The sequence below is a fragment of the Mixophyes fleayi genome, chromosome 2, assembly GCF_038048845.1.
Source record: "Mixophyes fleayi isolate aMixFle1 chromosome 2, aMixFle1.hap1, whole genome shotgun sequence".
Taxonomy (NCBI): Eukaryota; Metazoa; Chordata; class Amphibia; order Anura; family Limnodynastidae; genus Mixophyes; species Mixophyes fleayi.
This window is the reverse complement of record NC_134403.1, coordinates 146,579,046-146,593,360: the sequence shown is the minus strand read 5'-3', so window position 1 is coordinate 146,593,360 and position 14,315 is coordinate 146,579,046. Positions and strand designations below refer to the sequence as shown.

General features: G+C 44.5%; 1 protein-coding gene across 3 annotated transcripts in view; it reads right to left on the bottom strand.

Annotated features, from left to right (window-relative positions):
* Positions 1–11,279: 11,279 nt before the first annotated feature.
* The window catches only part of FHL2 (four and a half LIM domains 2), a 79,234-nt gene continuing 76,198 nt past the window's right edge, over positions 11,280–14,315 (bottom strand). For all 3 annotated transcript variants that reach the window (XM_075200178.1, XM_075200177.1, XM_075200179.1), the window contains exon 6: positions 11,280–12,587. In XM_075200178.1, coding sequence (XP_075056279.1) covers positions 12,436–12,587 — 152 coding nt within the window. In that variant the 3' untranslated portion in view covers positions 11,280–12,435. The remainder of the gene's footprint in view (positions 12,588–14,315) is intronic.

Genomic DNA, 14,315 nt, shown 5'->3' with positions numbered 1-14,315 from the left:
AAAGCTTGATGGCAGGTGCTGGAGTCCGTCTGTTGCAGAGTCATTTTTCCTCAGCCAGACAATGATGGACCACTTGCCTGTCCAGAAACCGTTGGCATCCAGGATCTTGGAGGGGTCATTGATAACGGAGCAGAAGCGGTTCAGGAAGGTAGCAATGACTTTGCCTGGTGTATGAGGATTCCTCATGGAGACTCTTCTTTCTTCGCTCTGGATGGAAAAGTTCCCCACAAAGCGAGAGAAAGGAAACTCCGGTCTTGCTGACATCACGGCCTCCCAGTATCTTTTGCAGATCGCAGTGGAGGCAAAGGTGATGTAGTTCTGGATGCTGAGCGTCTCAGCCTTGGCGAAGCCTTGATCAAGGACCATCTTCTTACCAAATGTCTCATTCGTCATGTCTGGAATTCTTCCATCCACTTCCCTCAGGTTCAGGACGATGGTCTGCAGGGGCGGGCTGGCCCGTGGGGCAGAGGGGCAGATGGCACCTGGGCCGGACAGAAGAACAGTATTTTGGGCCACCTGGTGGTCCAGTGGTAATGCGATGGAGACAGCCTTTGCGGTCTGTGCAGGGGCTGTCACATCGCAGAGTACTCACTGCAGCCGGATCATTCATTCACAGAATATTGTACTACCGCAGTGAGTACTCTGTGATGTGACAGCCCCTGCACAGACCGCAAAGGCTGTCTCCATCGCATCTCAGTAGCAGGCAGCTTAAGGCACAGGGTCATGTGACCGCAGTGGTCACATGGTAGGAAGTGTAGGCGGGGCTGCTGGAACTCTATGGTCAGTGTGCAGGAGCTGCAGCAGTTCTCTCTGTCCCTGGAGCCACTCGTGTACAAAAAGGTAAGAGGAAGGGTGGAGTTAGTGTGTGTAAGGGGGGGGGCGATTGAAGCTGCAGGGTATAGGGATACATGTGTGACTAAAGGTGCTGGGACAGAGGGGGACATGTGTGACTAAAGGTGCTGGGCAGAGAGTGACATGTGTGACTAAAGGTGCTGGGCAGAGAGGGACAGGTGTAACTAAAGGTGCTGGGCAGAGAGCGGACATGTGTGACTAAAGGTGCTGGGACAGAGGGGGACATGTGTGACTAAAGGTGCTGGGCAGAGGGGACATGTGTGACTAAAGGTGCTGGGACAGAGGGGGACAGGTGTGACTAAAGGTGCTGAGCAGAGAGGGGACATGTGTGACTAAAGGTGCTGGGACAGAGGGGGACATGTGTGACTAAAGGTGCTGGGACAGAGGGGGACATGTGTGACTAAAGGTGCTGGGCAGAGGGGGCATGTGTGACTAAAGGTGCTGGGCAGAGAGTGACATGTGTGACTAAAGGTGATGGGACAGAGGGGGACATGTGTGACTAAAGGTGCTGGGCAGAGAGGGGACATGTGTGACTAAAGGTGCTGGGACAGAGGGGGACATGTGTGACAAGGTGCTGGGCAGAGAGGGGACATGTGTGACTAAAGGTGCTGGGACAGAGGGGGACATGAGTGACTAAAGGTGCTGGAACAGAGGGGGACATGTGTCACTAAAGGTGCCGGGCAGAGGGGGACATGTGTGACTAAAGGTGCTGGAACAGAGGGGGACATGTGTGGCAAAAGCATGTTGGCAGAAGGGGGGCCTAATTATAAAACCTGGGTGACATATTGATTCAATGCCAGGGATTGTTGAAGTTTTCTAAATTTCATGTACCCATTTTTCTTTTTTTACCAAATAGGACATATTAGGATATATTTATGTCTCTGTTTTATCAGTTATACCTACTGACTTTTTCTACCAATGTGCAGTGTATGATGTCGTTTCCGGAGTCTTCGTCCCGGTTGCCTGGGCAACAACCGGGACGCTGTAGTTCTCCTGCTGCCACGCCCGGCCAACTTTCAAACAGCCGGGCGCACGCACGCAGGTCTGTGTAGATTCAGCTGCTCAGCATTTGTGATTAGCAGCAACTCTCTCTCCCCTCATTGGTTTGCGGGGCTATGTATTAATTAGGCTGCTCTTGGGGATTCTGGAGGGCTCTTCCCTGATTGGTTACTTGGACTATTTAAGGCAGTGAGGACTGAGCCTCACTGCCGGTTATAGCGTCCTGTTTCCAGTTCTGCTGCCTGCTACCTTGTTCCTGTGTTGGTGTCTCTACCTCTGATTGATTACCCGTGTTTGACCCTTGCCTGTTCCTGGACTCTGAACCTGTGCTTCTGACCCTGATCTATTGCCTGGACTCTTACGCTGCTGTTTTGCCTGTGACCTCTGACCTCGGCTTGTTTACTGATTTCGCAGTCCGCTGCCGGCCTTCGACCCTTGCTTGGATTCACTCTGCTGTTGCTCCTACTCACTATCGCTGGGTTCTCCCCATTCAGTGCACATCTCACGACCCTCTGTTTGTCTGCGGCCAAGTCTGTCCCCAGCACTAGGGGCACCAGTGAACACCAGACTTTCAGACTCCGGGTTTTGTCGCACTGGCTGGAGGGGTTCCTAACATAATAACCGTCCAGTGAAGATTGGTGTTATATTGCCATGGACAACAGCGACTCAAACCTTTATCCAGCCCAGGTCCTGGCTAACCAGATCCAGGCGATTTCTCAAGTAGTACAGGGCCTATCCCAGCGCTTGGCAGCTCTAGAATAGGCTTCCAGAAACCTGCAGCCTCAGCAAGCCTCCACTGGCGTCATTCCAGAGCCAAAAATGAACCTGCCTGACCGGTTCTCAGGAAGGAGGTCTGCTTTCCGCAACTTTAAAGAAAGTTGCAGGTTATACTTCCGCCTGAGACCACGCTCCTCCGGTTCCGAACAGCAAAGAGTGGGATTGTTATCTCTCTACTCCAGGGTGACCCTCAGTCTTGGGCCTTCTCCCTTCCACCAACCATTCCAGCCTTACAGACCGTGGATGCCTTTTTCCAGGCCCTGGGGTTGCTATATGATGATCCAGACAGGGTGGCCTCAGCTGAGTCTCATCTCCAGGTGTTAAGGCAAGGACGGCGTTCCGCTGAGGAATATTGTGCGGAATTCCGGCGATGGTCCACCGATAGTGCCTGAAATGATCCGGCACTGCGGAGTCAATTCTGCCTGGGTCTCACCGAGCAAATTAGGGACTCCTTAGTTCAGTATCCCGTATCCGTCTGTCTGGAAGATTTGATGCAGCTCGTCATTAAAAGTGACCGTCGAATTAGAGAGAGGAAAGCTGAACGGGAGTCGTCTATACCTGTTAGCTCACCACCCAGTTCTAGAGCTACGTTGCCGGATTCCCCTGAACCCATGCAGCTGGGTGCTTACCGCCTGCCTCCGGAGGAACGTTCCAGAAGACGCTCACTAGGCCTTTGTTTGTATTGTGGCCAACCAGGCCACCTCGTACGTTCTTGTCCCAACAAGTCGGGAAACGCCAAAGCCTAAGCGTTGGCGAAGAGATGCGCTTAGGTCTGCAAATTATCTCTTCAGAAAACTCTTTGTTGGTTCCTGGACGTCTAGCCTTCCGTGACAAATTCGTGGATGTTACAGCTTTCCTTGATAGTGGTGCAGCAGGTAACTTCCTGGATATTCACTTGGCTCGGACGCTTGACATTCCAAATATCAAGTTAGGATCAAGCATTACCACCTGTGGTTTGGATGGTAACCCCTTGCCGGGGGGGTAGAATTCTCGTGAAGACTCCTATGGTACGGTTGTCTGTGGGAGCCCTCCATATGGAGAAACTCTCATTCTACCTAATTACCTGTCCCTCCGTTGATTCTGGGGTATCCGTGGCTTCGTAGCCATAATCCCCTTATTGATTGGAAAAGAGGGGAGATCATCCGTTGGAGTCCAGAGTGCTCTACTTCTTGTTTTATCCTGCCTCTCAGAACTCTGCAGGCTAGTCTGGAATTGTTGCCTGCACCCTAAAAGGATTTCAGTGATGTATTCTGTAAACAGAAGGCTGACTCTCTCTCGCCTCATCGGGACTATGACTGTGCAATCGAGCTTGTGCCGGGTTCAAAATTGCCCAAAGGGCATCTATATTCTTTGTCTGCCCCTGAAACACAAGCCATGGAACAGTACATGCAGGAGAACCTAAAGAAAGGATTCATCTGCCCCTTCAAATCTCCTGTAGGTGCTGGATGTTTCTTCGTGGCCAAAAAAGACGGCAGTCTGAGACCCTGCATCGATTATCGTGGGCTGAATAAGATCACAATTAAAAATACTTATCCGCTGCCCTTGATTTCTGTTCTGTTTGACCAGCTCAAGTCTGCCACCATCTTCTCTAAGATTGACCTGCGGGGCGCTTATAATCTCATCCGCATCAGACAGGGAGACAAATAGAAGATGGCCTTTAATACCCCCTCTGGGCATTATGAATATTTGGTGATGCCATTTGGATTGTGTAACACCCCGGCAGTTTTCCAAGATCTAATCAATGACATCTTGCGAGAATTCTTGGGTAAGACTGAGTTGGTTTATTTAGATGATATTTTAATTTATTCTCAGTCCTTGTCCCAGCACCGCCAACACGTTCAGGAAGTTCTGGAGAAATTACGTCAACATCACCTCTACGCAAAATTGGAGAAGTGCGAGTTCGAAGTCCCCAGAGTTGCCTTCTTAGGCTACATCATTTCTTCTTCTGGCTTCTCCATGGACCCCAGTAAAGTCCAAGCAATCCAAGACTGGGTTCTACCTACTAACCTCAAGGCGATCCAAAGGTTCCTTGGTTTCGCCAACTATTACCGGAGGTTTATACACTCTTTTTCTTCTTTGGTGGCTCCTATTATGGCGCTCACCGGGAAGGGCGCAGACCCAGCTAATTGGTCTTCGGAGGCGTTGGCGAGCTTTTCTGCCCTTAAAGTTGCCTTCACTTCTGCACCCGTTCTCAGGCACCCAGATCCTGAGCTCCCATTCATTGTAGAAGTAGACGCCTCGGATTTAGGAGGAGGCGCCATTCTCTCTCAAAGGGATCCTCAAAGCAAAAAATTGCACCCATGTGCGTATCTGTCCAGGAAATTCTCATCTGCCGAAATTAATTATGATGTTGGGAACAGGGAGTTATTGGCCATCAAGTGGGCCCTCGAAGAATGGCGGCATTGGTTAGAAGGAGCATCTCACATTATTACCACCTTCACTGACCACAAAAACCTTCAGTATATTCAGACCGCCAAAACTCTAAATCCTCGACAGGCCCGCTGGGCTTTGTTTTTCACCCAGTTCAATTTCCTCATCACTTACCGTCCGGGATCAAAGAATACCAAGGCTGATTCTCTGTCTCTGAGTTTTATAGCATCCCATCCTCAGCCCCCTGACCCGCAACCTATAATTTCCTCGACCTCCATTCATGTCGGTCTAACTCAGGATCTCAGGGTCACACTCCGCCGCTTTTAGAAAATTGCTCCAGCTCAGACACCCACTGAAAAATTGTTTGTTCCAGTTCGTCTGAGGAAGTCGGCCCTCATCGAATGCCACGACAACCGCTCAGCAGGTCATCCCGGTATCCAGAGAACCATAGAAATACTTTCCCGCTGGCTTTGGTGGCCCACCTTGTCGTCTGATGCGGAAAACTATGTCCGCGCTTGCCAAGAATGTGCCAGGAACAAGTCTTCCAGAATCCGTCCTCCGGGTCAACTTCTACCCTTGCCATTCCCAAACAGGCCATGGACCCATATTTCCATGGACTTTATTGTCGACCTCCCTTTGTCCTCGGGTCATAACACCATCTGGGTAGTTGTTGATCGGTTCAGCAAGATGGCACACTTTATACCCTTACTCAAATTGCAGGATGCCAGAAGTTTGGCTACCTTATTTATTACCCATATCTTTCGCCTCCACGGTCTTCCAGAAAACATTGTTTCTGATCGAGGGTCTCAGTTTATTGCACAATTTTGGAGGTCTTTTGTAATTCCATAGGAATTAGTATCAGTCTGTCCTCTGCTTACCACCCTCAGTCGAATGAACAGACGGAAAGAACCAATCAGTCCTCTGAACAGTTCCTCCGCATCTTTGTTTCCAAGTTCCACGATAATTGGTCCTCTCTCTTGCCCTGGGCAGAATTCGCTTACAACAATTCTTGCCATTCTGCAACACACACATCCCCATTCTTCTGTAATCTTGGGTTCCACCCAACATGTAACTCTTTCTCTTCTGCTGTTTCCGTTGGTGATCCTGGAACACCTGCCTTCACTGCCAGGTTGAAGTCCATTTGGAAGAAGGTACATTCCGCTCTGTGTCAAGCCTCTCTTAGGCCTATCGCCATCGTGATCCATGTGTATTAAAAGCAGGAGATCGTGTATGGTTATCCAGACGAAACATCAAATTGAGGCAACTTTGCAAGAAACTTGGTCCCCGATTCATCGGACCATTTCTGATTGAAAAGAAAGTGAATCCAGTGGCATTCCGACTCAAACTACCACCATCTTTAAAAATTCCCTGTACTTTCCATTGTTCTCTTCTGAAAAAAGCCGTTGCTCCCAGCAAACTTAATCAATCTTCCTCTAAAAGACCTCGGCCTCTGCTTATAAATGGAGACCGCGAGTTCATCATTGAAAAAATTCTGGACTCAAGGAAAGTTCAAGGGCAGGTCCAGTTCCTAGTCCATTGGAAGGGTTACGGCCCAGAAGAGCGAACTTGGATACCACAGAGGCGTCTTCGCGCTGAGAGACTCATTAAATATTTTTTTTTAAGACGTTTCCTACAAAGCCTGGATGTCGGGGTTCCTTGACCCCTCCTCAAGGGGGGGTACTGTTTGCAGTCGTGGCGGCCGCGGGCACCGCCGCAATTCTCACCTTCTCTCTGCAGCTGTCCCGGCCTTCGCTATGACGACCGGGACATCATTTCCGGGGTCTTCATCCCGGTTGCCTGGGCAACAACCGGGAGGCTGTAGTTCTCCTGCCGCCGCTCCCGGCCAGCTGTCAAACAGTCGGGCGCACGTGCGCAGGTCTGTGTAGATTCAGCTGCTCAGCATTTGTGATTAGCAGCAACTCTCTCTCCCCTCATTGGTTTGCGGTGCTATGTATTAATTAGGCTGCTCCTGGGGATTCTGGAGGGCTCTTCCCTGATTGGTTACTTGGACTATTTAAGGCAGTGAGGACTGAGCCTCACTGCCGGTTATAGCGTCCTGTTTACAGTTCTGCTGCCTGCTACCTTGTTCCTGTGTTGGTGTCTCTACCTCTGATTGATTACCCGTGTATGACCCTTGCCTGTTCCTGGACTCTGAACCTGTGCTTCTGACCCTGATCTATTGCCTGGACTCTTACGCTGCTGTTTTGCCTGTGACCTCTGACCTTGGCTTGTGTACTGGTTTCGCTGTCTGCTGCCGGCCCTCGATCCTTGCTTGGATTCACTCTGCTGTTGCTCCTACACACTATCGCTGGGTTCTCCCCAGTCAGTGCACATCTCACGACCCTCTGTTTGTCTGCGGCCAAGTCTGTCCCCACCACAAGCGGCCCCAGTGAACACCAGACTTTCAGAGCAGACTCCGGGTTTTCTCGCACTGGCTGGAGGGGTTCCTAACAATTACATAGCTGTTTTCAAGCTTAGTGATGCTAATACATTGGCCTGCCATTGAAGTCAGAGAGCTGACTATGTGTATATCTATGTTAATAAAAGATACTTGCAGATTTTTGCCTGCTCGTACTCTATAAGAACCATATGGTGTCTTGGCCACTTGGATTGTTTAATCACAACAGTCTATGTGTTGTATATCTTGGCTGTGTGTCCTACTGACACCAGCATCTATGTCTACTAGTGGTATGTTAATTACTAGTTAAATATTCTAAATTGAAATTCTGCCAATATTTATTTAGTAACATTGTTCTGTTTACTGGATGTTATTATCTGTAACTGTGCCCCATGTCCCTTTTCTCTGTGCTGGATGCACTTCATGGAAAGCTATAGTATAAAATATATATTTATTCTGATTTTTACCATGATCATGTCATGCTGGGGAGTCTAGTTCCTTACTCTCCCTAGAACAACCGAGTGGCTCTTATGTCAGTTGATCCATATATAATGATGTGAAAAGTTACAATTCACTAGGGTTTCCATTGCTGGTTCACAAAAACACATACAATAGACTTAGAGAAAAAAAAAGGTCATTGAGCTGATAGCAGGCACATAGGCCTATGCCTGGTGTGGATTGTATACTAGGACTTCTTGTCAGTCACAGTTGTGCCCTGAGCACATTTGTCTATACAAGAACTTCACACAGGGATAAATTTTAGAAAAATAACATGTCAAAAAGTCCTATTACTTTCAGCAACATTGAGCTATATTTACCTTGTATTGTTCAGGAACAATGTATATTTATTTCCTTTCAAATGGAATAAAACAAATTGTGCATCCACAGTGAACCCCATGAAATTACTATGCTTTAGCAAGTTTGGGAGGAACTCGGAGCGCCCGGAGGAAACCCACGTAAACATGGGGAGAACATACAAACTCCTCACAGATAAGGTCATGGTCGGGAATTGAACTCATGACACCAGTGCTGTAAGGCAGAAAGTGCTAACCACTAAGCCACCTTGCTGCCCAGCACTGATTGTTACTGGTTGTATACAGTCATGTGCGCAACCACTGCCTATCTGGTATTTAAGCTTGTGAGTACTGCTTTAGGCTGGTATATAATCAGGTATGACTTTAGTTGATAACTGAACAAGTTGCAATAGGTGTGGAGATTGGAGGAGAAAGCCCCATTTGTACTTAATCCGGCTTTGATGTAGGAGAATAACCTGCTATACTAGCCCTTGGATAGGAACTATACTAAAATATGGATATAGTGGACGATAATCAACCCTATTTTACTGTCCAGGGTCCAAATATTTTGTTTAATATATAATATTGAGCAGGCAGCTTATTTAAGTTTGTTTTATGTAGTGAAGTAAATACATTTTCAACATCTTTATTTTTAATGTTTTTATTTTTTTTACAGAAATATAATGTAGTGCAATGTAATTACAACTGATATAATACTGACTCTGTGCCTTTGGTATATGTTGCACTTCACGCCATCTATTAAATTATGTAAGAAAAACTCCATGTTTATTGTGAGAGACGGCACTTTTTTTCAGGCTGTAGTTTCAATAACTTTTATTTAACATATGTTTATATAATCTATTTTTCCACTTCTACAACAATATATAGCACTCATTGTGCATCTACATTTCACAAGTAAAAGTACTTTTTTGGCTTGAGAAAAATTCCCTTATATGTAGTTTATTAAATTTTAGTTCACAAAATACGTTACATAGCTCACAATAAAAGTCTTCTAGCGTTTATCAAGTCTCTCCAAAGCTGAATAAGTGATTTCTAATATATTATCACCCAAGTAAATCCTAAAAACATGACATGTTGGTACTTGAGAATTGAGAAACTCGATACATCTTTTCAAAATAACAATACTATAGAGGCTGCAAAAATGTACTTCTGGGGCACAACCAACGGGCAGGCAATCGCTTGGACAGTTCTACTACAGGCAAATGCAATGACCAGATTTTTGAAACTGATGACATTTTAAAACTTTAGGAAGAATGTGTTACTCTGCCATCACCACTGCACCCAAAACATTCACTTGGATGTGTGTAAATGTATATATAGGTGTACATTTTATATAATAAAGAGTACATTAATATATATGATAAGCAATACACAACACATTACCGTTTTCTCTAGAATCTGCATTAAATACACAGAACAGTCAAAGTGTCCATTAAAACTAATTGCTTATCAAATAGTGAGCAAAATCAGTACATATGGCACGTTGGTAATGGGGCAGTGCTTGATGCTAGATATTGGAATTTAAAAGATGAATAAACAGTAAAAAATATCTATTCTTTCTGATCCCCCACTCGTGACCCTAATTATAATCCTGCTTTCTCTTACATCACAGGTGGAGAGTGGGACGAGTGTTTCTTCTGGTGAATGAGTAAAACATTTTTTTTAGAGGGATAACTGGTCCTTTATGAAGACACATCTTTTATATTTAGTCATTAATAAAGGTAAGTTATATATTTTCTAAAAGTACGAAATTAAAACTGATATATTTTTGTAAAAATGTCATGAATGTCTTTTTTTGTCTTTTTTTTTTATTCTCATTATATTAAAATGATTGTAAAGATGTATATGAATGTTTTCTATACTTGTTTTTATCACTGCAACTTTTGTATTCATTGTAAATAAAGTTATAAAAAAAAATAATAGTAATAAAAGTATGAAATTTTGATTGAAACTTTTTTTTCTGAAATGTTAGCTGTGCTAGCTGTGTGCCACATTACCCTCAAACATACAGCAGTCTGGGATAGAGTTAAGGGCCATGACCCTACTATGACTGACAGTAGTAACATAGCAAAAAAGGTAGCAGCTGTAACGATCACAAGAAGACCTGAGTCTATGTAAAGAGTGGAGATTATAACGCTGTGACTGCTAAGATTTATTACCTGCAGTATGTTCAGATAATGCCTAGGTTGACCTATAGTACCAGGAACAAAATTAATTCTGCCCATTTATCAAGGACAGATTCTGAGTGTGTATTGGGAGAGGTAGGAAACACCATTTAAATATGTAATATACTCTACTAAGCATCTCCAAACAGTGGGCATGGGCAAACGCAGGATTTGTAGAGAGGGGTTTCCATGTCGCACCACCAGTGGGTGTGGCCAGCATGCTTCAGGGCTGTAATTTTAGACAGTGCTTGGCTGCTCTCCCACTCTTCCTGTACCCATCATATACACGGGTAATGCTGCGTCCGCTACTGTTAGGGGCACACAGCTCTCCCTTTTCGAGCAGAGCCATGTGAAGCGGACATACCTCCTAACTCTCCCTACAATCAGTCCCGATTGAGTGTGTCAGAACTGTTGACAAACTGTCCTGCTCTCTCCTACCTGTTCTTGCTGCTTTCAATACTTGTTGGGGAGAGATGGCTGTGAACAGTGCAGACAGAAACGATCTGCACACAAGCTGCAAAGTGGCTGGTCCCGGGGCAGGGTCCAGCCACCTCAAGCATACAGTACCCTAGGCACTAGGAAACCCCCCCTCGGTTTGCCTATGGTAGGAATACTGAAAGTATAGGAAAAACAAGTTTGAGCTATGTTTTATTTGGAAAGCAAGGCTTGGTGATGGAGTGATAATTTTCAAGGATAATGTATCATTGTCTTGATGGTAATAAATGTTGTTTAATGATCAGGGCTCAAGACCTTTTGTCTACCATAGTTCTATAAAAATGTTGTTTGTGTCTGACCTAGACATTATCAGTTACAGGATTGAATGAACCAATCCATGTTTGCTGCACCTGAGTATTTCTAAACTAAATCTGTGTACCTCTGCTACCATCAATAGTTGAGAATGGACCCCCTACCCCCCCCCCCATTCTGGTGGAAGTAATGCTATACATCCCAATGGCTGGTGTATGCTCTCTGCTAGAGTAGTAGCAAAGAGATGTAGTAACAGCCAATACATGGTGTTACATTGGAGACTCCAAGCACTTAATTCCTCATGTTGTAATAAGTGATGTTTGTTTCAGATATGATCATTTAATTCCTTCTGAGCCTTTACATACCCCTAGAACGAGTAAGATGAACTATGCTCATGTGATGAAAGTCACTGAATAACTTGTATATAAGCCAGATACCATTCATACATACAGTAAAAAAAATATACTGATTTTAAAATAACAACATTGGGCTTGATGCAGAGCTGAATGCAGTGTAAATTGCATGTTGCATGCCCACAAACACAAGTACCTATGCCTATGCAGATTTGCACACATCCACACTTGCTTCTGCTCGCTCCTGAAGAAGGGTGACGGGGGAGGGAAGGTGTTTTCTGACATAGACCAAGCACAGTAAGGACATGTTTGAGAAATTGTGAGCCAATGCAGACCTGGATGCAGAAGCAGATATGCCTTTACAGCCTAGGGACTGATACAAATACACCCTGATGATGATGATGATGATGATTGCCAGCACTAGCTAACTGCTTCTGATTGGCTGATTGCGGTCTCACTGAAAGCTGGCTTCATTGATCATGTAGATATTATAGGCTTTTATTTGTGTATTAATTTTTTTCAAAAATGTTACTTTCATTTGTACACAAGAAGAAAGGCTATATATGGTGTATTATATAAAGCCTAATAGCAAATGTATTTTTCCCTATGAAAACAAATGTTTACAAAATTTTGCTCTTACAACCTGGTTCTGTGTAAATGGAAGTACACATACCGTAAACCTGGAACATATTCTGCATATACAGAGCTGGACACATCTTGTCACAAGTCCAACTCAGCATATGGGCTGAAATATGATTATTTATGAAATATTTAGAAAGCTTTGATAAAAATGTAACATTTTTCATAAGCATTAACTAACATATACAATCAGTTCAGATACTCGTAAATATCCCAGAACTAAAATGTCTATAATTGTTTAACAGAGAAATGCACACATGACGTGTATTTCTTAAGTGAAACACACGTTATCTTGCTGCTTTTGTCTAATTTTATGATATTTATATATCTTTTCCACATTCGGGACACAGGATGTCATCTCTTTCTGTAAGAAAGCCTCGTCCCACCAAGGAAATGGCGCACTTCTTACAATTAAAGCAATCGCTGTGCCACTGACGTTCTTCAAAGGAGATGTACTTGGTTCCTCCCAGTCCTGGCAAAGAAGAGAAATCATTGTTTTAAAACTGGTTCAAGGTTATCAGTAATTTAACTGAATAGTAACCTCAGAAGGTACTAGATACTGTTATAATTAATTGCAGTACATACTAAAGCCTTTCTCTAATGAAATGTATAATTATGGATAAACATATCTATTTCAAAAACATTTGCAGAATTCACACATATCTCACACAAGACACTGCAAAAACCTTAATTTATGCACTTATCATCTCCCGCTTTGACTATTGCATTTCCTCCTCACTGGTCTTCCCCAAAACAGACTCAAACTCCTACAATCTATTTTGCATGCAGCGGCTAGATTGATTTTCCATGGAAATCATTATTCCTCTGCTGAATCACTCTGTATGTCTCTACACTGGTTGCCTGTTTTCTACGGAATCCAATAAAAAATACTTTTACTAACCTACAAGGCCATCAACAAAGCTGCACCAACATACATCTCCTCTCTTGTCTCAAAATATCTCCCAACTCAGCAACTCCGTTCTGCACAAGATCTGCGTCTCTCATTCACCCTCATTACATCCTCCCATTTCCGGTTACAGGACTTTTTTCGGGCTGCACCCACTCTAGATTACCCTTTTACCACCTGTTACACAAAAGACAACTTCCCCCTGACCAACATTGTTGTGTGACAGGATCATTTAACTTACGAATCACTTTTACCTTTGCAGTCTGGCTGAACCGAAATGCAAAATGTAGACTTAACCTCATGTATCAAACTCCCATTGTCCCATAGATTGTAAGCTTGCGAGCAGGGCCTTCTCACCTCTCCTGAATACCAATAATGGTAAGTGAGTAACACAATGTGATTTATCAAGTGTACATTTACCAAGGGGCATGGTCTGAGCAGGGGAGACATATAAAAGAGAAACTATACTATACTGTACTCCTATTCCTCCACCATTGGCTCACCCTTGCACTTTACCCTGTTAAGCGCAGCTCATATAGTCTTTGGTGCACCTGGCAGACAGCAGCCAACCTCAACCATGTGGAGTGCACCCAGGATCTCAATCTGCATTCACATCCTCTGAGGTCACAGAATGTGTGTATCCACACTTTGTCCACGGGCATAGCGCACAACTAGAGGCAAGCTATTGTTGGGACGGCTATGCCATAAGTCTCTGTTAGGCAAGTACTGCAGTAAACGCCAATATCTGGGTGTGTGTCCTGCTTGACTGAAAGTGCCTTTGAGTGTTGTAGAGATTCCCATCAGTTGCACACTATTCCCCTATTGGGATAGAACATGCTTATTATATTGCTCAAAGGGCCCACAGTGGACATAACCAGAAAGTAGAGCTGAAGTCTGGTAGCTATAGTAGCTGATTCTGTCCAATACTTGCATTATCTTTGTCAGATTTTTACGAGACTGAGAAATTGTAAACAGCTTAATCTAGCTATACATCACAGCATAATGTATTGGCTATAATTGAACTGATGGGAAACAAAAGGGCTCTGCATTGGTTTAGACAGCTGCAGGTTTTTGTGTGTGAGTTAGGAGAGCTGTGTTATCTGTGACCAAGGAGTCCAACATAGATAATTAGATTAATATAATGTCCTCTGTACTAAAAAAGATTTGCACAAGCTGAATATTTTCTGCCATGTCTGACATATGAGCAGCTGTGTACATTTCCCACAAAGCAGATCCAGACCTGAAGTAGACCCAGACCTCTAACCAAGAATCTGCTGCTTTGATGAAGATTCA